The sequence below is a fragment of the Rhincodon typus genome, chromosome 7 (genome assembly GCF_021869965.1).
Source record: "Rhincodon typus isolate 14 chromosome 7, sRhiTyp1.1, whole genome shotgun sequence".
In the NCBI taxonomy this organism is placed as follows: domain Eukaryota; kingdom Metazoa; phylum Chordata; class Chondrichthyes; order Orectolobiformes; family Rhincodontidae; genus Rhincodon; species Rhincodon typus.
This window is the reverse complement of record NC_063338.1, coordinates 77,913,517-77,939,871: the sequence shown is the minus strand read 5'-3', so window position 1 is coordinate 77,939,871 and position 26,355 is coordinate 77,913,517. Positions and strand designations below refer to the sequence as shown.

Here is a 26,355-nt window from a genome sequence, read left to right as displayed (position 1 = left end):
AAACCAACTTTCTTTTCTGTGGTGTTCTATTAATTCTTGATCCCATAGCCCTTCAAAAGTCTGCAGAACAACAAACCAGCTCGGCGAACCAACCAACCTCAACAGTCATTTTTCTCCCATCTGGCCAGCCTCCAGTAACACCTTTGTTACCTTTATCAACATACTCTATGTTTCTTTGCTCTGCCTTTTATGCTTTCCTCTTCACAAATATAATCATGGTCTCTCACGATTTCCCTAATATAATTCCAAATGCTGCTTCCTCAGATTTGGAGCTTTTAGAGCTAAGATTTATTAGCAGTCAGAACTGCACACATGATAAAAGCATTCAACAAATGCTTTGTATCAATGAATTACTTCTTTGAGCATTCCCCTCTTTATATTGGCATCCAAATCTAGATATATAAATCACCTAGGTATATTGACACACACATACATATTGAGACTAAAAGTAGACGTTAAACCACTTAGAACTCTCACTCAATCTGAACAGCAGTGATTTAGCCTACATCTTTAGGTAGTCACCTGCCTACATTTTCTACATTTCATATTTTACCATGCAACTGAATTTTTCTACCAAGCTTTGTATAGGCCACATTATTGAATGCCTTTTGAGAATGCATATGCACTACATTTATTAAATTCCTACTATCACTGTAATGAATACTACAGTGAAAAATTCTAAGTACGTACTTCCTATTTCTCCAATCTATTCCATGATCGACTTTAGGCTGCTCACTCATGCCCCTTCTCTGAATGCTTAATGCTTATTTAAATTGTTTATGGTTCCCTTTGGAAGTACTCTTTCTTTCTCAAGAATTGTTAATCTTAATTATTTTCACGTTAAGTTTGAGCTCTTGTCTTTTCAACCTATTGATGCATATCTGTTTTTTTCTTTCTCTTCCCAACTCTTAAACACAGATTTATGTGTGCCATAATTACCTATTTGAATTCTTTTCATTAGCCTCAGCTCCATTCACGTCAATTAAACTATGCTGGTGGAATCACCCATAGTGTAATTTTACTGACTTTCTGTTGCATTTGATATAGTTGATCACCTATCCTCTTCTGTGGCCTTTGTTTCATGGTGCTCCATAGAACATTTCTCACCATTGCGATATTGTAATCCTGAACTCCCTCCTAATTGCAACCATGGCTTGTAGTGATTTAAGAAGGAAGATCATCATCACTTTCTAGGACGAAATGAAGGTTGCCCAGCAACAGTAATAACTCCTCCAGCCAGTCCTACATGGTTACTTCTGGTGCACTGCAAACTTTTATCCTGAGTCCTCTCTACTTCTCATTTACAAGTTGTTTCTCAATTAAAATATCCATAGGGAAGGGTCACTATTTATACATAGGTTAGTTGCAACTGACAAAATCTCCCAACTACCAGAAGTGTCACACCTTGATTTTCAGATTATCCAACATTAAGCCACGAATCAGTTGGAACTTCCACAAATTATGAAGCCCCCATTCATCCACAATCTCCACACTTACTGCAACTTTATTCCTTTCCTTGCTGAAATTAAAACTGATAGTACACAATCTTTGGACAAACAAGACTTCCTTTCCCCACTTCTGCAGCATCACCCACCACTTTCATTACTACCAAAACTCTTACACTTGCTTTTATTACTTCAGACTAAACTGTTCATATACACTCCCCTTGATAGCTTGACCAAAACTTCAATGTCACTACCTGCCATGCTCTGCGTTTACTTTTGCTTGTCTTTGATTTTTGTCCTTGTCAAACTATCCATTCCTGATGCATTGAATTCAAAATCCTCTTTATACATCCCTTCACCACCTGGACCTAAATTGTAATCTGTGGCACTCAGTGAAATGCCCCTGATCAATGTATTCTCCGCCACTGCCGCACTACTTGCAGAGCCTTCAACAGTCTGATCTGCTGCGTTCCTCCAGCTCCATACTGTGTTATCTCTGACTCCAACATCGGCAGTTCTTACTATCTCTTGAATAGTCTTGGACCTTTGTTTTCAGGGTGCCCTTGTAAAAACATACTCTTCCTTTCAAAACATTTTTGCTATTAGCTTTTATTCATTTTTGAGTTTTTGCTGTGTGCGTTCCATTTGCTTTCTGTGAATTTCTTGAGATATTTTCTTGTTAAAAGGTTCATATGCAATTCAAAGTTATCAGCGTTATTATTCTTCCATTTTTGGTACATAAAAAGAGTAAATAAATATTTAATAACTTTACATTTGATATATGCTAAACAACAAATGCTGGCATTAAATTTAACTTGGCCTAAATTGCAATCAGTAAGCGGTAATGTTTCCTGATATTGGTATGTAACAGGATCATTTAAGGCATTAAAGGCTTTTCAACTATTATTTTCTTTGTAAAGAAATTCAGCAAAAGAAACATTAGTTAGCTTGGTTTCAAATTTAAAAAATCATCAATTGAATTTGATACATTCTCCTTACAAATCAATTGTTTGTTTATTTTTTACAATTTTTCTATAACTATCGGCCACTGCAGAAAATTCATGGTCAATTATGTACCACAGTGAAAATTGACAAGTACAAATCTTTTTCTTACTGTATTATTTACCTTTCCCTCTTCAGAGTTTTGCTGACAGGAATTGTGGACTTCATCTTCTCTCACCAACTTTCCTGGCCATGAAGGAAATCCTTTTATTTGACTCCAGACCAAGTCACCAACATTAAACGTCCTTGGTCTATAGTGTATTAATTCATTAGATGGAGAATCTGGAATCTTCAAATCATCATCGCTGCTGATACTTTTAGTGTCTGACGGACTTGGGGCACATCCATTAATGTTTTCTGAACTATAATCTCCATTGTATTGAATATAGTCATGTGCCAAAGAACCTGGCATTCCCTCCAAACTGGCCGAGGAGCTTGGAGATTGCTCCTCTATGGCAAGCTCCTGTTTGGGGGTTGTCAGCAACTCACCAAAGTTCCTGTTCTGTTGAGACCGGTTTCCATTGATGTGTGTGCATCTTTCCAAAGTATTCTCTAGTCTTTCTTTAATGTTAACAAGGTGTCTTTTTTGACTATTAAACTTAAAACTGTCCTCAAGAAATCTTTTGTCCAAGTGGCAGTTTTTCTGCTGTAATACTCCATCAGTCTGCTCTCCATGAAAAGAGGGTATTCTGTCCACAGAAGGACTATGATTTACCTGCCCCGAGTGTTCTAGAAATTTCTCACATTTCCACACTGTTGCATCGCCAGCCGCAAGTTGCTCAGTTTCCCATTGTTTTTTAGGTGTGTTGCGACCTGGTGATTTGAAGTACTCAAATCCTTCCCCTTCAGGAGTAATTTTTGCTTGTTCAGTACTTTTCCTCAATTTCACACCTCTGGCATGTCTACTTGCAAGGATGTTTTGACTATGGAGCCGGCTGTCAATCTCCATGCTGGAAAGTCTTTTCCCATGAATCACTGCATTGACTGCATTGGAAAGATTCACAGGATTTGCAATGGAGGCAGTAAAGGCACTCATGGCACTCAGGGCTGGGATTGGGCTCATTTGAGAAGTACTACTCATCGCTGTCGTGATCACAACCTGCATTCCTTTGCTTGCAGCATCCACCACAGCTTTATATATAGCATCAACAGAAGGGTCATGGGGACCCACAGTGGGGGCTTCTTCTCTGCCGTGCTGACCTTGAACCTGTTCTATTTGATGCTGGTCACCAGACAGATCATGGAAAGGGGGAAGGGCAGTTTGGGATCCCTCAGACAGCAATATTGTTCCTGGATGGGAGTTTACTGGAGCATTTGAAAGTGAGACATCTTGGGCTGGACTCACCTGCAGGAAGAAATTTGAATCAATAGCCACATTATTTTTCTCTTTTGTAATTTGTCAAAACAAGCATTAGTTTTATATTTCACTAAACCAATTAAAGCTATACTTCAAAGAGAAGAAAGCAAAAAATAATCTGAACAGTCATTTCAGCAAAATAGTTAAGGCAGCTAAAGATATATTTGGATTAAATACTCTCCAATCGTTGTGTATTTTTTCTCAGTGATTTAGTATATTTGCATTGGTCTGAGAAGTTAATAAATTCTGAAGATTTGTTTCTCTGTTTTTTTTCAACAGGGAGAGGTAATTCAATTTCCTACACCATTGCAGAGTTAAAACATATCTTCATCAGTAAAGCTTTTGCAATTTGACATGTCCAGAATTTACCTACCCCACAGATGAAAATATTAATTTTCTTTATTTAAGCTCAAGTTTCCTCTGTAAACACCACTATCGCAGGTTAAATACTCAAGAATCAGAAGACACTAATTCAAGATAATTGGCAATAAAACAAACCCTAACACAAGAATGAACTCTGATGCAGTGCATGCTAAGATCCTGGAATGTACTAACTGCGAACAGATGGAAAACAGATTCAATCATGGCTTTTGATAGATACCCAAAATGAAACAAAGGACTGGGTTACAGAGAAAATGTGGGCAGTGGTACCAGCTGAGCTGGTCTTGCAGAGACCCAGCATGGACACATTGGGATAAATTTTGTCAACTTCTGACTGACATGGTTGATGGCCAGTCAGTTGGGAAAATGTGATGACAGTGAGAAATGAAGTTCTCAATGTTGAGGAAAAAAAGATTGATTCTGCAACAAAGTTTTGAACAGCAAGACGCCTATTTGCAAGCATATGCCATTAGTACGTAATCTTGTCTCACTAAATGCAGTCTCCCATGCACCAGAGAGAAATAGATAGCAACAATTCCCAACATGAAAGTCAGAGAGTACCTAGCGCCGCCTGTTTGTCACTTGCTCTTCTGGGTCTCCAACCTGGATAGCACTCTCTGACATCTCAGTGCGTGCTCCATTGGTTGTGACTTCATGAAGCCCTGGCCACAGCAGTTAGCCATGGGCAAGTACCAGCCACACCACATCATTATATTTCTCTGATTCAGTTATAATACAGTTCTCCACTTATAAGCTGTAATTTGTAGAGCATCATCTCCATTAATGTATGCAGCTGCCAGAATACTTTGCATACAGGGTCAAACACTCACCTGAGGGATTGGACCAAGGTAAATGTCAGAACTCTTAGCTTGTTCTCAGTGCCTCCTTGCATTCTCAAATCCTGTCTGCCTTGACTTTTTTGTGCTCTGCCACCTTTCTCAGAGCTTAAAGACCTTGTGTGGTGCCTTTTTGTTTCGCACAAGCAGACAGCTTGTCATGGTTGGCAGCAGTGATCAGTCAAGAAGGTGGACATGTTGCTGTATGGGATTATACCAAATCAACCTCACATTTGAAGCATCTGCTAGCAGCATACATGGATAATGTACTTCAAATCAAATGGGTTGCATCTCAAGGGGAGAAAGTCTTTGGTCAGGTCAAGGGGGACTGCCACAGTCAGTCAAGGGCAGAGGTTGATCTTAGACAAGGATGCGATCAGTCGGCTCCTCGGGACGGCTTGGCTCAGGGGTTCTGTATCACAACAGTCTGAGGATTGGGCCACAGTCAGCTTGGTCCAGTTCAACCAGTTAGGGAAATTTGCAGTCAGCCAGTTGGGCACTGTAGAAAGATCAGTTAGGAACCTGGTCACTAATAAGTTTATATGTCTGCTCAAAATGGATTGGTGGGGTTGTGCCCTGGTCAGTCCTACCATGTGCTCAATGCAAATGGGCACACATAATTGTGAAGTGAGGGAAGTGACTATATAATGGTGGAAGACTATTGTGCATTGGAGGACATGGGTTACTGTGGGTGGGAGGAGATCATTGATGATCATAAATATTCTGATTTAGATGGAGCGAGGATGACAATGTAACATGATGATTGAAATGGCTTGGTTATAGGCCTGGGGCTCACTAGGTAATGTTGGCAAATGAAGATATCAATGAAAGCATGCTGTGCTTTGTACAAGTGGACCAAGCAATGAGGATGTCTGATGGACTCTGAACAGCAAGAGAATGGCACCAGTTCTGAGCAGGAAGATGAGGACATTGAGCAGGAGAAACCGCAGCTTCTGTACGCTAGCATGCCATAGTGCTGGGTGCAACAAACCACACAGAATTAACTGACACTGAGTTCAATACATGTGAGCTAGGTACAGTGAGCATGCAAGAATTGTAAATTTATTGCTTCTCAAAAGGCAAGTGGCTCCCATCTGCTGCCAGAAGCAAATGCAGCTTTTGTCAGTTTTATTCTGTAAAAGCGAAGAAAGAATAAATTGAAGGGTTTCAACTTATGTCTTTCCCATACGTGATAGTCCCACATTGAACAATGAGATGATGTTTATATCTATTTGAGCAACTAACTGATTCACTTTACTGCGAATACGCCAGGCATTAAGACACAAAGCCTTAAGGCTTGTCTTTTTAACATTTAGTCCCATTCGCATTATTTTGCGCTGTGCCCTGTTTGATTCTTGCACTTGAATTCTCCATCCATCACTTTTCTCATTCCCCATTTTTTTTTGTTTTTTTCCCTAGTTTCTTTCTCTTCTGTCTCCCTGTGCAGGTTCCCAACTCCCTTCCATTTTAATTTAAACACTCCTGAACCGCACCAGCAAATACTCCCCCTCGGACATCAGTTCTGATCCTGCACAGCCGTAACCTGTCCAGCTTGCACCGGTCACACTTCCCTCGGAATTGGTCCCAATGTCCCAGAAATCTGAAACTTTCCCTCCTTGTGACATCTCTCCAGCCACATATTCATCTGATTGACCTGTTATTTCTACTAATAACCAGCACATGGCACTGGTGGAGTTATAACTTCCTTTGCAGGTCTGGGAAAAGGTCCCAACCTGAAACGTCAGCTTTCCTGCTCTACACTGTGTTATCACATGGCACTGGTATCTGCTTTAAAGGTCCTACTTCTTGACTTGCTTCCTACCTCTCTTCAAGGTGAATGTCAGCAGGGAGATATAATGATATCAAACACAAATAAAATGCTTCCTATTCATTTCTATTGAAGAACATATCTCATGTGATAGTTGAAAAATGCAGCATTTCAGTCATTGGCAGATGCAAAATTAAAACAGGATGTGTACATGCTTACCTGAAAGTTTTGAAAAACGCATGCCATAGGGTTTTGAGTGTTACTGGGTCCAGAAAATGAAGAAGGACCTTGAAACCCCTGAAGGCCCCGAGTCCCTTGCAGACCTTGTAAAAGTTGATGATTCTGAGGAAACATCTGATTGCTATTGATTAAGGTCTGGAGACGACTTAACTGTGGATTGTTCAAATTGTTGTTGAATGAAGGTACATCACCTGAACGAAATACAATAAGTAGTTGATCAGTGATGGAATCTACATGTTTGTTATGCATTTGCTGCAACCTCTGTCACAAATACTTACAATGACTTTTTTGAGGAATAAAAGGAACAAAGACGTTAACAGTAAATTTATACATTAAAATCACTAACCCTGAACAGCATCTTGTAACGCATTAGATAGCAAACATACCAAATCATCATTACAAATCAATTAAGCATTTTTCGCACCTTACGCTGATGAGGAAATAGCACAGTCTGGTTATATGTTATTAGCAACATAAAGAAACCTAACTATGATAAGATATTCTGCATTTGCTGGCAGTAATCATACAACATGGTATTATGCAGTAATCAAGGAGCTACATTTAACTTGTGGAGGACAAGGGCAGATCATAATATTCCTGATTTTAAAAATAATATAAAAAGGAGGATCACTTCACTATATTGGCTAAATATATTACAGAAATTGAGAATAACAGTTCATTTAACGCATTGACAGTTTAAAAACAATTATCATAATCCATTTAAAAATCAGAGCAGGTGGCACAGAAGTGTAGCCAGATTCAAATACCAAATATTACTGATATTACTTCATAACTGTCAAAAGTGAAAACAGTCCTGTGTGGGGGGTAGTGAACTTCCAAATTAATTTATTGCATGTCAAAGCAATTGGCAGAATGCTTCTGGAGCATAAGGATTAGGATTCTAGAGATCACAGCAGTGTCCTCCAGGGGTCAGTAGCAAGACCACTGCCTTTTAGAGAAGTGGGGTGGGTCTGGGTGGGATGCTCTCCGGAAGGTTGGTGATGGGCCGAATGGCCTGCTTCCACACTGTAAGGATTCTAGGATTCTACAAACATTTTAAAACATCTGTTGGGCAAAAAAGACGTGATATAAATGCATGTTTTTTTTACTGTTTCTTCCCAAGATCATTAATATTTACTTGCACCACTGAAATAGACAGATAAGATACTGGCTTGGATAGTCCCGCTCTCCGGACCTGATATCTCTCAGCATTCCACCAATTGACCTGAAGCACTCCATCACCCACCTGACTCATTTAACACCCTGCCGGTTACCTGCCTGGCACCCAAACCTCATGCTTGTTTACTGAACATTGTACAGCAGCTATCAAAGTGACAGAGAGATGTAAGAGCTGCAAATTTCAGAATATGGCAACTGCCTCCTGTGAAAAAGGGAGCATTGTTTATCTATCATACTTGTTCTATGCTTTGATGGACCTATCAGAATGGAAGTATGAATCTGCATTTCTGAAGGAGTCCCGATTAATATCTTCTGCCAGAAATGCAGAGGCCTTTTGTTGCACAAAAACAAGGAGCGAGGAATTACCATTCCTCAGAAAATCCAACCCATTATTTACCATCTTAAACTAGAGGACAATATCTCGAACAATGTAATATTGCAACACAGTTTGGATCGAGTTATTTTATTGAAATAAACAAGGTTCTTAGGGGTAGTAGGAACTGCAGATGCTGGAAAATCTGAGATAACAAGGTGTAGAGCTGGATGAACACAGCAGGCCAAGCAGCATCATAGGAGCAGGAAGGCTGACGTTTCGGGCCTAGACCCTTCTTCAGAAATGGGGGAGGGGAAGGGGTTGTGAAATAAATAGGGAGAGAGGGGAGGTGGATAGAAGATGGATAGAGGAGAAGACAGGTGGAGAGGAAACAGATAGGTCAAAGAGGCGGGGATGGAACCAGTAAAGGTGAGTGTCGGTGGGGAGGTAGGGAGGAGATAGGTCAGTCCAGGGAGGACGGACAACTCATTCTGCTTGGGAACCCTGCAGCCCAATGGTATCAATGTGGATTTCACAAGCTTCAAAATCTCCCCTCCCCCTACCGCATCCCAAAACCAGCCCAGCTCGTTCCCGCCTCCCTAACCTGTTCTTCCTCCCACCTATCCCCTCCTCCCACCTCAAGCCCCACCCCCATCTCCTACCTACTAACCTCGTCCCACCCCCTTGACTTGTCTGTCCTCCCTGGACTGACCTATCTCCTCCCTACCTCCCCACCTACACTCACCTTTATTGGCTCCATCCCCGCCTCTTTGACCTGTCTGTTTCCTCTCCACCTATCCTCTATCCGCCTCCCCCTCTTTCCCTATTTATTTCAGAACCCCCTTCCCCTCCCCCATTTCTGATGAAGGGTCCAGGCCCGAAACGTCAGCCTTCCTGCTCCTATGATGCTGCTTGGCCTGCTGTGTTCATCCAGCTCTACACCTTGTTATCGAAGGTTCTTAGGGGACTTAGATGCAGAAAAGTAGTTTCAGACAGTCTAGGACCAGACAGTCATACAGCACAGACACAGACCCTTCGGTCCAACCAGTCAATGCTGGCCATAATCCCAAACTAAACTCGTACCACCTGCCTGCTCCCTGCAAACCTTTCCTATTCATGTACTTATCCAAGTGTCTTTTAAACGTTTTAATTATACCCACATCCACCAATTCCTCAGTAAGTTCAATCCATATGCAAACCACCCTTTGTGTACAAAAAATTGCCCCTCACGGCTATTTTAAATTTCTCTCCTCTCACCTGAAAAATGGGTCCCCCAGTCTTGAAATCCTTCATCCTAGAGGGAACACAACTACTGTTAACTCTATCTATATCCCTCATGATTTTATAAACTTCTATAAAGTCACCACTCAAACTCCAACACTCCAGTGAAAAAAATCTCAGCCTTTCTTTATAACTCAAACCTTCCATACCCAGCAATACCCTGATAAATCTCATCGGAACCCTCTCCAGTATAATATCCTTCCTATAACTGGATGACCAGAACTGGACACTGTAATTATAGAACATAGAACAGTACAGCACAGTACAGGCCCTTCGGCCCACGATGTTGTGCCGAACTTTTAGCCTAAACCTAAGGTCTATCTAACCTCCACTCCGACCTTATACTATCATCCATATGCCTATCCAATAGCCGCTTAAATGCCCCTAATGAGGCCGACTCCACTACCCTCTCTGGTAATGCATTCCACGCCCCGACCACTCTGAGTAAAGAACCTACCTCTGACGTCTCCCCTATATCTACCTCCACTCACTCTAAAACCATGCCCGCTTGTAATAACTACCTCCACCCTAGGAAAAAGTCTCTGGCTGTCTACTCTATCTATACCTCTGATCATTTTGTACACCTCTATCAAGTCACCTCTCATCCTTCGTCATTCTAAAGAGAAAAGCCCTAGCTCTCTCAACCTTTCCTTGTAAGGCCTTCCCTCCGTTCCAGGCAACATCCTGGTAAATCTCCTCTGCACCTTTTCCAACGCTTCCACATCTTTCTTGTAACGAGGCGACCAGAACTGGACACAATACTCCAGTCGTGGCCGAACCAGGGTTTTGTATAGCTGGAGCATAACTTCACGGCTCTTGAACTCAGACCCTCTAATAATGAAAGCTAACACACCATACACCTTCTTAACAACTCTATCCACCTGGGTGGCAGCTTTCAGGGAACTATGAACATGAACCTCAAGATCCCTCTGCTCCTCCGCACTGCCAAGCATCTTTCCGTTAACCCTGCATTCTGCTTTCAAGTTTCTCCTTCCAAAATGAATCACCTCACACTTTTCAGGGTTAAACTCCATCTGCCACTTCTTAGCCCAGCTCTGCATCCTATCAATGTCCCTTTGTAACCTAGAACAGCCCTCCGCACTGTCCACAACACGACCAACCTTTGTATCGTCCGCGAACCTGCTAATCCACCCTTCCACTCCTTCATCCAAATCATTTACAAAAACCACAAATAGAAGAGGACCCAGGACAGATCCTTGTGGTACACCACTCGTAACTGAGCACCGTGTTGAATATTTTCCATCCACTACCACCCTTTGTCTTCTAAGGGTCAGCCAATTCTGAATCCAATCTGCCACATTTCCCCCTGTCCCATGTCTCCTTACCTTCTGCATGAGCCTACCATGGGGAACCTTATCAAACACCTTACTTAAATCCATATATACCAAATCCACCGCTCTACCTTCATCCACGTGTTTGGTCACCTCTTCAAAGAATTCAATAAGGTTTGTGAGGCATGATCTACCCCTCACAAATCCATGCTGACTATCACGAATCAAACTGTGCCTTTCCAAGTGATCATAAATCCAATCTCTCAGAGCCCTTTCCAATAATTTGCCCACCACTGACGTAAGACTAAGTGGCCTATAATTTCCGGGGTTATCCCTATTCCCTTTTTTTGAACAAGGGAATGACGTTTGCCTCTCTCCAATCTTCCGGCACTATACCAGTGGACAGCGAGGACGAAAAGATCATCGCCAAAGGCCCTGCGATTTCTTCGCTCGCTTCCCATAGAATCCTTGGATGAATCCCATCAGGCCCGGGGGACTTATCTGTCTTCAACTTCCTAGCACATCTCCCTTACTAACATCGACCTCCTCAAACCTACCAGCCTGTTTCACACTGTCCTCCTCTACAACTAGGTCCCTCTCAGTTGTGAACACTGAAGAAAAGTATTCATTAAGGACCTCTCCTATGTCTTTAGGCTCCATGCATAAATTCCCTTTACAATCCTTGATCGGCCCTACCCTTTCTCTGGTCATTCTCTTGTTCCTCACATACGTGTAAAAAGCCTTGGAGTTTTCCTTGATCCTATCTACAAAGGTTTTCACCTGCCCCCTTATAGCTCTCCTTAGCTCCTTCTTCAGCTCCTTCCTGGATAACTTGTATCCCTCTGGAGCCTTTTTCGTTCCTTGTTTCCTGAACCTTACATAAGCATCCTTCTTCCTCTTAACCAGTCGTTTGACCTCTCGAGAACCAAGGCTCCCTCACTCGACTGCATCTTCCCTGCCTGCTAGGGACAAACGTATCGAGCACACGCAGAATGCATTCTTTAAACCATCTCCACATTTCAATAGTGCTCTTCCCTGACAGCATCTGTTCCCAATTTATGTTACCCAGTTCTTGCCTAAGAGAATTGTAATTACCCTTCCCCCAATTATAAACCTTACCCTGCTGTATGTACCTATCCTTTTCCATGACTATTGTAAAAGTAACAGAGTTATGATCGCTACCGCCAAAATGCTCTCCTACCAACAGGTCTAACACTTGGCCCAGTTCATTGCCAAGCACCAAATCCAAAGTGGCCTCTCCTCATGTTGGTCTATCTACATACTGTGTCAGGAATCCTTCCTGAATGCAGTGGATAAAATCCGCTCCATCTAAACTATTACAACTAAAATGTTTCCAATCAATATTTGGAAAGTTGAAGTCACCCATGACTACAACCCTGTGACTTCTGCACCTATCCAGTATCGTTCAGACTCTGTAGACATATCATTCTCGAACTGCCTTTCAGTAGCTGCTGTACTCGCTCTGACTAGCAATGCCACTCCTCCGCCTCTTTTTCCACTCTCCCTATTTCTTTTAAAGCATCTAAATCCCGGAACTTCCAACAACCATTCCTCTCCCTGAGAGGACAGTTCTCACAAATGTTCTGTACAACCTCAACGTGAATACCCAACTCCTATATTCAAAGGACTGAGCAATGAAAGCAAGTGTGCCAAATGCCTTTTTAACCACCCTGTCTACATGTGATGCAAACTTCAAAAGAATTATGTACCCGAACCTCGAGGTCCCTCTGTTCTACCCAAGGCCCTACCATTAATTGTATAAGCTCTATAAGTTGTATCAAAATGCAATACATCGCATTTATCCAGATTGAACTCCATCTGCCATTTTTCAGCCCATTGACCCATTTCATCAAGATCCTTTTGTAATCTTCGAAAATCATCTTCACTGTCCACTGTGCCACCAATTTTGGTATCCTCTGCAAACTTACTAACCATGCCTTCTATATTCTCATCCAAATCATTTATATAAATGACAAAGAGAAGACAACCCAGAATCAATCCCTGTGGAACACTGGTAGCGACAAGACTCCAGTCTGAAAAGCCACCCTCCACCACCACACTCTGTCTCCTGCCATTGAGCCAATTATGTATCCAATTGGCAAGCTCACTTAGAATCCCATGTGACCTAACTTTACTAATTAGTCCATCATGCAGAACCAACACCATCCCAATATGTCCTAAAGAACTGTAGAACATTAAGACACACTTGCACTCAACTTTTTATGAGTATATTAACCCTCAGAAAATTACTCGTTCCATCTAACTCTTGATAATATGTGAAAGTCTTGCTACTTCAACATCACATCCTTAAACTGCAAAATTATAACATTATACTTCCCTTCCAAGGTCTGTGTTTATTCAGCATGAATAAAAGAAACTCTAATAATATTGTCAACAATCAAGATATCTAAATATCACCATTATTTGCATTCTTGTAAATTTGATATCCATCAGCAAGTTTGAGGTTCAACACTGGGCACAATATTCAGTGCGACTGTACACCAAAGCCTTATATAAAGTTCTTAGCTTTCCATTTAATTGACCTCGCAATGATTACGAAAATCTCATTTGCCTTCTCTGCAGGTAGATCATAGTACTCTTTCCTCTTGCATTACATTCATACATAAACATCAATTGTTCAGAGCCTTCAGGTTCTCCATGTTCCATGATCAGTGGGTGTAACAGGGAATGTTTGGTTCAATTTTGTCGAAATCCACTGCCCTTATCTCGCTACTTATAAAGGAACAGTCCCTAAAACTCGTTGAATTACCTTTTGTATCGATCTCTGAACCTGGTCATATTGAATATCAGCAATTTCTAAGCCAATCGCTTGTTATTTTAAATCAGTTGGCACCTTTTCATTTCCTGCTTATTGCTAATTCTGGAAACATTTTATTATTTAAAACTTTACCACATCATCTATGCCCTCAGAATCTTATACGTTTTAATAAGGTGATGTTATATTCTTCTAAACCACGGCTTCAGAAACTTTTTCCTGCTGTGATCCCATTTCAGTATATGAGAACAGTCATGATACTTCATGACAGCAAAGGTCAGGGTTGGGGTGTTAGTTCGGTGCCCAGTGGGATAATCTTTGAGTGAAGGTGCCTGCTAGAGAAGGGGAGCATATTAGTACTTGGTCAGAGCTCCACGGTAGCCATTGCTGCCTTGGAGTTTGTGACCCCAGTTGGAGTCCTCACCCCCACTTTGGGAAGCCCTGTCTAAACTCTAATGAGAACAGTCCCCATCTGCTCAAACTATCTTTTTAAGGCATCACCTTACTTAATCACCCCAGGAATCAAACTATTGAACCTTCCCCAAACTGTCTTCAATGTGGCTTATCATTTCCCTAATTTAACAGACTTTTTTGAATAAAAACCATTGAATTATTAATAAAACTATGTATTAGTTCCCAAACCCCATGTGAATTCTTTTTGACAACCTCTCTTTGATGATTCAATTTAAAGCAAAATCTTGCACTAATATAGTATCATTACTGTAGAAATAACTTGTCAAGCCACCTAAACAACAAAATTGAATCAGAGATAGTAGGAACTGCAGATGCTGGAGAATCCGAGACAACAAGGTGCAGAGCTGGATGAACACAGCAGGCCAAGCAGCATCATAGGAGCACAGAGGCTGATGTTTCAGGCCTAGACCCTTCATCAGAAATGGGGAAGGGGAAGGGGAAGGGGGTTCTGAAATAAATAGGGAGAGAGGGGGAGGCGGATAGAAGATGGGTAGAGGAGAAGATAGGTGGAGAGGAAACAGACAGGTGGAAGAGGCGGGGATGGAGCCAGTCAAGGTGAGTGTAGGTGGGGAGTTAGGGAGGGGATAGGTCAGTCCAGGGAGGACGGACAGGTCAAGGGGGCGGGATGAGGTTAGTAGGTAGGAGATGGGGGTGCGGCTTGAGGTGGGAGGAAGAACGGGTTAGGGAGGCGGGGATGAGCTGGGCTGGTTTTAGGATGCGGTGGGGGGAGGGGAGATTTTGAAGCTTGTGAAATCCACATTGATACCATTGGGCCGCAGGGTTCCCAAGCGGAATATGAGTTGCTGTTCCTGCAACCTTTGGGTGGCATCGTTGTGGCACTGTAGGAGGCCCAGGATGGACATGTCGTCTGAGGAATGAGAGGGGGAGTTGAAATGGTTCGCGACTGGGAGGTGCAGTTGTTTATTGCGAACCGAGTGTAGGTGTTCTGCAAAGCGATCCCCGAGCCTCCGCTTGGTTTCCCCGATGTAGAGGCGGCCACAATGGGTACAGCGGATGCAGTATACCACATTGGCAGACGTGCAGGTGAACATCTGCTTGATGTGGAAAGTCTTCTTGGAGCCTGGGATGGGGGTGAGGGAGGAGGTATGGGGGCAGGTGTAGCACTTCCTGCGGTTGCAGGGAAAAGTGCCAGGTGTGGTGGGGCTGGAGGGGAGTGTGGAGCGGACAAGGGAGTCACGGAGAGAGTGGTCCCTCTGGAAAGCCGATAAGGGTGGGGAGGGAAAGATGTCTTTGGTGGTGGGGTCGGATTGCAGATGGCGGAAGTGTCGGAGGATGATGCATTGGATCCGGAGGTTGGTGGGGTGGTACGTGAGGATGAGGGGGATTCGGTTTTGGTTGTTATTACGGGAACGGGGTGTGAGGGATAAGTTGCGCGAAATGTGGGAGACACGGTTGAGGGCGTTCTCGACCACTGACGGGGGGGGGAAGTTGCGGTCCTTGAAAAACGAAGACATCTGAGATGCACGGGAGTGGAATGCCTCATCCTGGGAGCAGATGCGGCAGAGGCGAAGGAATTGGGAATAGGGGATGGCAATTTTGCAGGAAGGTGGGTGGGAGGAGGTGTATTCTAGGTAGCTGTGGGAGTCGGTGGGCTTGAAATGGATATCGCACCTTTAACATAATTGGAAGAGCTTGGCTTGCTGCGCCCACAGCGAAGCTACTCTAGAATAGCTACAATTCTGGCCTTTACCCAACAACCTGGCAACTATCCCAGGTCCCTAGAACATTAGTTTGAGGTCTGCACTACTAGTCCATTGATATGACCATTATATGCTACCTTCTTCTATTGTGGGACTATGGGAGAAAAGGATGTACAAGAGAACAGAATCAGAAGACTGTGGACTGGAATTCTAGGGTGGGCAATCAATGCAAGCATACAAATTCAGACTGACTTCAACAAAATAAAAAAAAAAGAACTTTACAGCTGTGGCATTGGGGGTCTAGCAATAAGATTAAGTGAGCAAGATTTGGTGCAAAAAAACCAAAGAACTTGGATACTGGAAATCAGAAATTGCTGTAATAACTCTGCAAGTCTGGCACCATCTGTGGACAGAAATCAGAGTTAATGCTTCCAATCCAACAATTCTTCTTCAGAACTCAAAATATGGTGCAGTTAGGCTAAAGGCAGCCAATTTTATTTGATAAACTGAAATTCTAAGATAGTGAATAACATTGGAAGGCATAACACTGGCAGAGTCGACAGTCTCAGCTGCTGAAGGACTGAGGCATCCATCCAATATTAGAGATGAAAGTAAGGAGTCTATGAGTGGATATGAAATTGGAAGTTCAACTTGAGGTGGAACAGGAAACTAAGCTTACAAACAGTCTGAATCAACCCGAAAAAGTGGTTGGGTCCAACAATGACTGCAATTCGATCAACATTTTGTGATAGGAAACTGTGGTTTATCTAAGAATGGATGCTAGCAATGAGTTTGAAAACATTAGAATCAGAGCAAAAAGCCAGGAGTGGTGGTGGAGAGATACAGCTGGGTGTCACCTGCATACCTGTAGTTACTGAGCCTATGATAGCATGAGACTTCATTATTTAAGGGGCAGTTTATATACAGGGGCAGATGAAGAATGGAATCAGTTAAAAGCAGCCTCTCAGAAGTGGATAATGGAGAGGAAGAGAATGGTATGACTCAACATACATTCAAGCTTCAACAAGGTGTAGCAAGGAAAAGAAGGGTATTGATTAAGACCTCAGTTACTGAGGGTGGCAATTTTCATTTTGATGAAAAGGGTTTCATGCTGAATCTCAAACAGAAACATAATTGGGGAACATTTAATGATGAGAGTTATGGGAAAAATGGTCAGATTAGAAAGTGTCATGGACTAAGGATATGAAAAAAAGATTGAAAGTGAAGCAGTAGATTGCAAGGACTACGAGAGAGAGAGAGAGAGAGGAGAGCAGAGCCCCTTTAAGATCAAAGAAGCTGTCTCTGTGTTGAACCCCAGGAGATAGGAGAGATATTTAATGGATATTTTCCATCAATTTTTATTGTGGACAAAGAAATAGAGGCTAGAGAACTCAGGGAAATAAATATTGATGTTTTGAAAAAAACAGTTCACATTACAGGAGAGGAAGTGCTGGGGGTCTTAGAAAATACAAAGGTGGATAAATCTTCAGGGCCTCATCTAATGGATCTCAGGGCTTTGTGGCAAGTTAGGGAGAAAATTGCAGGGCCTCTAGCAGAAATATTTGTATCATCTGTAAATACAGGTGAGATGCCAAGTGACAGGGGAGTGGCTAATGTTGCGCCTTCGTTTAAGAAGGAATGCAAGGAGAAGCCTGGGAATTACAGACCTACGAGTCTGACTTTGGTGCTGGGTAAGTTGTTCGAAGCGATTCTGAAAGATAGGATTTATATGCATTTGGAGAGGTAAGGAATGATTAGGGATAGTCAGCACGGTTCTGCGCAAGGGAAATCGTGTCTCACAAACTTGATTGAGTTTGTTTTGAGAAAGTAACCAAGAAGATTGACAAGGGCAGAGTGGTAGACATTGTTTACTTGGACTTTAGTAAAGCTTTTGATAAGGTTCCACATGGTAGACTATTCAGTAAAGTTAGATCACATGGGATTCAGGGTGAACCTGCCAATTTGATACAACATAGGTTTAAAGACAGGAGACATGAGTGATAATGGAGGGCTGTTTTTTCGGACTGGAGTCCTGTCATCACCGGTGTTTCACAGGGATTGGCGCAGGTCCGCTTATGTTTGTCACTTATACAAATGATTTAGTTCAGAATATAGAAGACATGATTAGTAAGTTTGCGGATGACACCAAGATTCATGGTACAGTGGGCAGGGCAGGAGGTTATCTAAGATTACAAAGAAATCTTGATCAATCGGGTCAGTGGGCTGAAGAGAGGCAAGTGGTGTTTTATTTGGATGAATGCAGCGTATTACATTTTGGTAACACAAAGACAAGACTTATACAATGAAAAGTAGGGCCTTGGGCAGTGTTGTAGAACAGAGAGACCTAGGGGTTCAGTTATATAATTCTTTGAAGTTTGCATCACATATAGATAAGGTGGTTAAGAAAAGCATTTAGCAGGCTTGCCTTGATTGCTCAGACCTTTGAATATAGGAGTTAAGACTTTATTTTGATGTGGTACACGATGTTGTTGTGACCTCTTCTGGAGTACTGTGCCCAGTTCTGATCACCCTGTTATAGGAAAGATATTATTTAGCTGGAGAAAGCTCAGAAGAGATGCACCAGGCTGTTGCTGGGAATGGAGGGTTTGAATTATGAGGAGAGTTTGGATAAGCTGGGACATTTTCATTGGAGCATAGGAGGATGAGAGGTGACCTTATGAGGTTTATAAAATAATGAAGGGTAAAGATAATGTGAATGGCAGGTGTCTTTTCCTAGGATGGGGGATTTCAAGACTAGGGGAATATTTTTAAGGAAAGAGAAGATAGATTAAAACAAGACATGATGTGCATTTTTTTTTAGAAACAGAGTAGTGTGTGCGTGGAATGAACTTCCAAACGAAGTGGTAGATGCGGCTACAGTTAGAACATTTAAAAGTCATTTATATAAGTACATGAATTGAAAAGGATTGGAGGACTATGGGCCAAACACAGGCAGATGGAACGAGTTTAGTTTGGGATTATGGTTGGCATGAACTGGTTGGACCAAAGGGTGGGTTTCCATGCTCTATGACTCCATGACAGAAGACTAGGACTTTCTTTCTCCAGCAATTACTGTTTTTCCTTCAAATCTCCAGCATCCACAGTTCTTGGTTTTATTTTACGGTTCTGTGAAGAGTGGATGATGGCAGGCATTACAAAAAGGAGGAGTATAGTAAAAGAATAGGGAACTTTTTCAATGCCTCCAGCAGAAAAGCTGAAATGAAAACAAAATTGAATAGTCAAACAATTAGTGGGGTGTGCTGGTGGGTTTTACAGTCATAGAGATATATAGCACAGAAATAGACCCTTCAGTCCAACTCGGCCATGCCAACCAGATATCCTAAATTAATTTAGTCTCATTTGTCAGAATTTCGTCCAGAAACCTCTAAACCCTTCCTATTCATACACACATCCAGATGCCTTTTGAATGTTATAATTGTAACACCACTTCTTTTAGCAGCTCATTCCATACATCCACCACCCTCCGCATGAAAAAGTTGACCCTTCGGTCCCTTTTAAATCTTTCCCCTCTCACCATAAACCTAAGCTCTCTAGGTTGTGGACTCCCCTACGCCGGGGAAAAGACACTATTTACCCTATCAATGCCCGTCATGATTTTATAAACCTCTGTGAAGTCACCTCTCAGCCTCCGACGCTCCAGGGGAAATAGCCCAGCCTATTTAGCCTCTCCCAAAGGTCAAAACCGGCAACATCCTTGTAAATCTTTTCTGAACCCTTTCAAGTTTCACAACATCCTTCCTATAGCAGGGAGACCAGAACTGCATGCAGAATTGCAAAAGGGACCTAACCAATGTCCTGTACAGTTGCAGCATGACCTCCCAACTCCTATACTCAATGCACTGACCAATAACGGCAAGCATACCAAATGCCTTCTTCACTATCGTCTACTCGTGACTCCACTTTCAAGGAACTATGAACCTGCACTCCAAGGCCTCTTTGTTCAGCAACACTCCCCGGGACCTTACCATTCAGTGTGTAAGTCCTACCCTGATTTGCCTTTCCAAAATGCAGCACCTCACATTCATTAAATTAAACTCCATCTACCACTCCTTGGCTCATTGGCCCATCTGATTAAGATCCTATTGTACTCTGAGCTAACCTTCCTCGCTGTTCACTACACCTCCAATTTTGGTGTCATCTGCAAACTTACTAACCATACCTCCCACGTTCACATCCAAATTATTTATATAAACGATGAAAAGCAGTCGACCCAGCACTGATCCTTGCGGCACACCGCTGGTCACAGGGCTCCAGTCTGAAAAGCAACGTTCCACCACCACCCACTTACTTCTACCTTCAAGCTAGTTCTGTATCCAAATAGCTAGTTCTCCCTCTTAGAGCGAACATGAGAGTACAAGGGAATTTGCAGATGTGGAAGAGGCAACTGAATGGATGGCTTTACCAATACCTTTTAAAAATTAAATTGAATTAACTCTTTACACTTATTTGTTGTAGAAGAGCATGGAGGAAGGTCACAGAGTACTCATGTTGTAAGTGTACTAGAACAGCTTGCTCAGGGTGTGGCTACTTCAGGGACACAAGTCTTCAGTACTATGGCTGGACTGTTGTCATTGCCCATTGCTTTTGCAGTACCTATTGCCTTCAGCCACTTTCCTATACCACACAGAGCTTATTAATTTGGTTGAAGACCAGCAATTGTGACACTGGGGATGTCAGGATGAGGCAGAAATGGATCAACTATTTGACACTTCTGGCTTAAAGTAATTGCAAATATTTCAACTTTGTCTTTTGCACTGATGCACTGCACTTCCCCATCACTGGAAATGGGATAAATGTGGAGCCTCCGTCGCTTGTCAGTCATTTAATGGTCCACACCCAGACTTTAAAGTTTAATAATACTTTTATAATTAGTAATTTTTGTTTTGTCTTAAGTTTCATTAATTAAGATAAAATTTCACCATCTGCTCCGGTGAGATTCAAATCCATGTTCCCAAGCATTAGCTCGGGACACTAGATAACCAGTCCAAGCAATATTACTATGCCATCGCCATCCTTTACATTATCATTGCATTCTAAAGTTACAACTGATATACTCAGTGAATTCAGCACATTGGTTACAATATTCCAAAATTCCCTGGACATGGGAAGGTTCCAGTAGATTGGAAAAATGCTAATGTAACACCCTAACTCAAAAAAGCGAGGGAGGCAATATGTGGAAAATTACATATCAGTTCGTTTAACATCTGTTATTGGCAAGGTGTTAGAATCAATTATCAAGGAAGCATAATCAGGATATTTGGAAAATCAAAATGCTATCCATCAGAGTCAGCATAGTTTTATGAAGGGTAAATCATGTTTGACTAATTTGCTAGGAGTTCTTCGAAGATGTAACAAGCAAAGTGGATAATGGGGAGCCTGCAGATGTAATATACCTGGCCCTCCCAAAGGCATTTGATAAAATGCTACACGAAAGGTTAATTCACAAGGTTGAATCATATGGGTTTGGGGTAATTTATTACCTTGGATAGGTACTGGCTGATGGACAGAAGACAGAAAGTCAGGGTAAATGGGATTTTTTCTGAATGGCAAGTAGTAACCAGTGCGGTGCCACAGGGTTCAGTCCATGGACCCCAGCTATTTACGATCTACATGAACAACTTGGATTCAGGGATAGAAGACTCTATAGCGAAATTAGGGGACGACACAAAAACAGGCGAGACAGTGAATTGCAATGAGGAAATAAGAGCCTTACATACGGGTATAGGTAGGTTAGGAGAGTGGGCAAAAATGTGGCAGATGGAGGTTAACATGGATAAGTGTGAGGTCATGCATTTTGGTCGGAAAAATGGGAAAGCGACCTATTATCTAAATGGGGAGACACTTCAGGGTGCTCTGGTGCAGAGGGATCTGGGTGTCCTCGTTCAGGAGTCACAAAAAACTAGCATTCAGGTACAGCAGATAATAAAGAAAGCGAATGGAATGTTGGCTTTTATAGCTAAAGGAATAGAATAAAGAGATAAGGAAGTATTGTTGCAACTAAACAAGACATTGGTGAGACCACACCTGGAGTATTGTGCACAGTTATAGTCCCCTTATTTCAGGAAAGATGTAGTGGTATTGGAGGCAGTTCAGAGGAGGATCACTAGATTGAGCACAGAGCGGAGGAGTTTGCCATATGAGGGGAGATTGAACAGTTTAGGCCTATACTCACTGGAATTTTCAAGAATGAGGGGAGATCAAATTGAGGTATTCAAGATGATAAAAGGTATGGATAAAATAGATGTGGAGCAGATGCTTCATCTTGTGGGACATTCTAGAACAAGAAGTCATAGCCCTAGGATAAAGGGTAGCAAATTTAAAGCAGAGTCGAGGAGAAACTGCTTCTCCCAAAGGGTTGTGAATCTGTGGAATCTGCAACTCCAAAGTGCAGTGGATGCTGGGACAGTGAGTAAATTTGAGGAGGAGTTAGACACATTTTTAATTGGCGATGGGTCGAAGGGTCATGGGGAGAAGGCAGGAAAATGGGAGTGAGGAGCAGATCAGCCATGATCAAATGGCAGAGCAGACTTTGACAGGCAGAATGGCCTAATGCTGTCCCTATATCTTATGAACTCTTGCTAGTGTCAATTTATAGACTTTTTTTGGATTTGTTAAAGGGACATCAGTTTCACCTCCAAGGTGAGCATTCATAGCTCATCCCTTATTGGAGTTAGGATGGTGGTGGTGGACCATTTTCTTGTAGTATCGCAGTCCACATGGTGTACGATCACAGTGTTTTTCGGGATGACAAACCAAACAGCAGTGACATATTTCCAAGGTAGGATAGTGTGTTATATGGAGCAGAACGTGCAGGCAGTGGTGTCCCAATGTATCTAATGACTTTGTTGTACTGGGCAGTATAGCTCACAGGTTCAGAAGGCCACTATCTTTTAAACTATCCTTTGATAGTTATTGGAGTGCATCTTGCTTATCATACACACTGTAGCCACTAACTGCATGTAGTTGAGGGAAACCGTTTTAAGATGGTGGATGCAGCATGTGACTTGTTTTATTTTGGAAGCTGTAGAGCTTCTTCGGTATCTTTGGAGGTCCGCTCATCCAGTGAAGTTGGGAGTATTCTATCCCTTCTGCCTTCTCAGTGGTGAGAAGAATGAGGGAATTTAGATGGTATTCTGGCTGCAGAATGCCCAGGCTCTAACATGCTTTTGTAGTCACAGCATTTAATATGCCTGGTCCAGTAAAGAGTTTGGTTTATGGTCATCCTCAGCATGTTTTTGGGAGATGCAGTAATAGTAAAACCATTGAACATCATTGGGAGATAACAAGCTTCTCTTTTGTTGGATATAATCTTTCCAGGGACTTTCATTGCCTAAATGTTACCTGTCACTGAAAAGTCCATGCTTGGATTATTGTTCAGGCTTTGCTGCTTGTTAAATCATTCACTATACTGCTTCGGTGTCCATTTATAAATGGAACTGAACACGGTGTAGTGATCAATGAATATCCTACTTTCATAGAATAACAGAATCTCTATTGTGTAGAAACAGGCCATTTGGCCCAACAAATCCACACCAACTGTGAAAAGCATCCCACCAGAACCACCTCCTAGCCTACCCCTGAGACACAGGAGGGCTAACTACTGAGCCACCGTGCCGCCCTTCAGCATAACAGTTGAGATATTGTTAATTCTCTTTGCTTTGTTGTGTCTAGCATACTCCACCTTTGTGACATTGTGTGTGAACAGAATGATTGAAGATTGGCATTTGTGACAATGGTGACCTCAGAAGGAGGCCAAGTTAGATTATCCACTTGGCACTTCTGGTTGAAGATAGCTGCAAACTCTTCAGCTTCGTTTGTTGCACGACATGCTGAGCTCGAATTATTCAATTAATTTTTCAGTGAGCCTTTATTGTCCATTCCACGTTTAAATGTCCACCACCACAGCTGATTGGATGTGACACGAAGACCAGATCTGATCAGTTGATTATGCAATCAGTTAGCTATCTACATAAGTTATGCAATACTTTCTCAGCAACTAAAATTAAATGCATTATTCATGCAACTTTGAAGGTCAGATTTCTCCACTTTTTAAAATTACCCAATGTGTCTTACTCTAAAGAAACATCACAAATCACAGTGTTATTGAAAATCAGAGATGATTTACTCCTCCCCACTTCATTATGCACTCTCGGATAAACTGAATCTGATCTTGCTCCCTTTGAATACACTAAACTTGACAGGAATAAATTTGGAGTGCCTTATCTATCAAACCAGCAAGAAATTAAGGTGGCAAAATGTCAACTTTCAATTGCCAAATTATGAAACTTTTGAAGAGTTATGCTAACTTGCAAATCTGTCCAAAAATGGTAACAGAAGACAGCCATCTTGAAAGCTCAGTAAGAAAATAAGGCTGTCTTGAAGTCAACGTTTAAAAAAGGCAAATACAGCGGCTGCTACTATAGCATTATGAAACAAAGTACAAAATGTTTATCTGACAAATTCAAATCTTGACTCATTACTTGAGGCTATTCTCGCTGTTTTATTTTATAGCTATGCTAGTTACTCAAGAAAATAATCCAAACTTTTAAAGCCACAAGTGAAAGCAAAATACGAAGCATGCTGGAGAATTGAAAAAAAAAGTTCTGCAGAAACTCCGATAACAAGGTGTAGAGCTGGATGAACACAGCAGGCCAAGCAGCATCAGAGGAGCAGGAAAGCTGACATTTCTGGTCTAGACCCTTCTTCAGAAACGGGGGAAGGGAAGGGGATTCTGAAATAAATAGGGAGAAAGGGGGAGGCGGATAGAAGATGGATAAAGGAGAGGATAGGTGGAGAGGATAGGTGGAGAGGAGACAGACAGGTCAAAGAGGTGGGGGTGGAGCCAGTAAAGGTGAGTGTAGGTGGGGAGTTACGGAGGAGATAGGTCAGTCCAGGGAGGACGGACAGGTCAAGGAGGCAGGATGAGGCGAGTAGGTAGGAGATGGGGGTGGGGCTTGAGGTGGGAGGACAGGTTAGGGAGGTGGATATGAGCTGGACTGGTTTTGGGATGCGATCAGGGGAGGGGAGATTTTGAAGCTTGTGAAGTCCACATTGATACCATTGGGCTGCAGGGTTCCCAAACGAAATATATGAGATGCTGTTCCTGCAACCTTTGGGTGGCATCGTTGTGGCACTGCAGGAGGCCCAGGTTGGACATGTCATCCAAGGAGTGGGAGGGGGAGTTGAAATGGTTCGCGACTGGGAGGTGCAGTTGTTTGTTGCAAACTGAGTGTAGGTGTTCCACAAAGCGGTCCCCAAGCCTCCGCTTGGTTTCCCCGTTGTAGAGGAGGCCACAACAGGAACAGCAGATACAGTATACCACATTAGCAGATGTGCAGGTGAATATCTGTTTGATGTGGAAGGTCTTCTTAGGGCCTGGGATGGAGGTGAGGGGGGAGGTGTAGGGGCAAGTGTAGCACTTCCTGCGGTTGCAGGGAAAAGTGCCGGGCGTGGTGGGGCTGGAGGGGAGTGTGCAGCGGACAAGGGAGTCACGGAGAGAGTGGTCCCTCCGGAAAGCAGATAAGGGTGGGGAGGGAAAAATGTCTTTGGTGGTGGGGTCGGATTGCAGCTGGTGGAAATGTCGGAGGATGATGCGTTGGATCCGGAGGTTGGTGGGGTGGTACGTGAGGACGAGGGGGATTCTGTTTTGGTTGTTATTGCGGGGAGGGGGTGAGAGGGACGAGTTGCGAGAAATGCGAGAGACGGTCGAGGGCGTTTTCGACCACTGCGGAGGGGAAGTTGCGGTCCTTGAAAAACGAGGGCATCTGGGGTGTCCGGGAGTGGAATGCCTCTCCGATACCCCTCTTTCCTTCCTGGATCTCTATTTCCATCTCTGGCAACCACCTGGAAACCGATATCTATTTCAAGTCTACCGACTCCCACAGCTACCTAGAGTACACCTCCTCTCACCCACCTTCCTGCAAAAAGGCCATCCCCTATTCCCAATTCCTTCGCCCCCGCCGCATCTGCTCCCGAGATGAAGCATTCCAATCCCAGATGTCCTCGTTTTTCAAGGACCGCAACTTCCCCTCCACAGTGGTCGAAAACGCCCTCGACCATGTCTCTCGCATTTCCTGCAACTCATCCCTCTCACCCCCTCCCCACAATAACAACCAAAACAGAATCCCCCTCGTCCTCACGTACCACCCCACCAACCTCCGGATCCAATGCATCATCCTCCGACACTTCCGCCATCTGCAATCTGACCCCACCACCAAAGACATTTTTCCCTCCCCACCCTTATCTGCTTTCTGGAGGGACCACGCCCTCCGTGACTCCCTTGTTCGCTCCACACTCCCCTCCCGCCCC

The 26,355-nt window shown here is 42.9% G+C and overlaps 1 protein-coding gene across 5 annotated transcripts in view; it reads right to left on the bottom strand.

Annotated features, from left to right (window-relative positions):
- Positions 1–26,355, bottom strand: part of mbd6 (methyl-CpG binding domain protein 6) — a 192,972-nt gene that overhangs the window by 26,920 nt on the left and 139,697 nt on the right. For all 5 annotated transcript variants that reach the window (XR_007262541.1, XM_048599562.1, XM_048599564.1 and 2 more), the window contains 2 exons: positions 7,009–7,220; positions 2,572–3,792 (listed from right to left, as the gene is read on the bottom strand). Coding sequence is in view for 4 of the 5 variants with exons in the window: in XM_048599562.1 (XP_048455519.1) it covers positions 2,572–3,792; positions 7,009–7,220 (1,433 nt within the window). In the remaining variant the exon portion in view is untranslated. The remainder of the gene's footprint in view (positions 1–2,571; positions 3,793–7,008; positions 7,221–26,355) is intronic.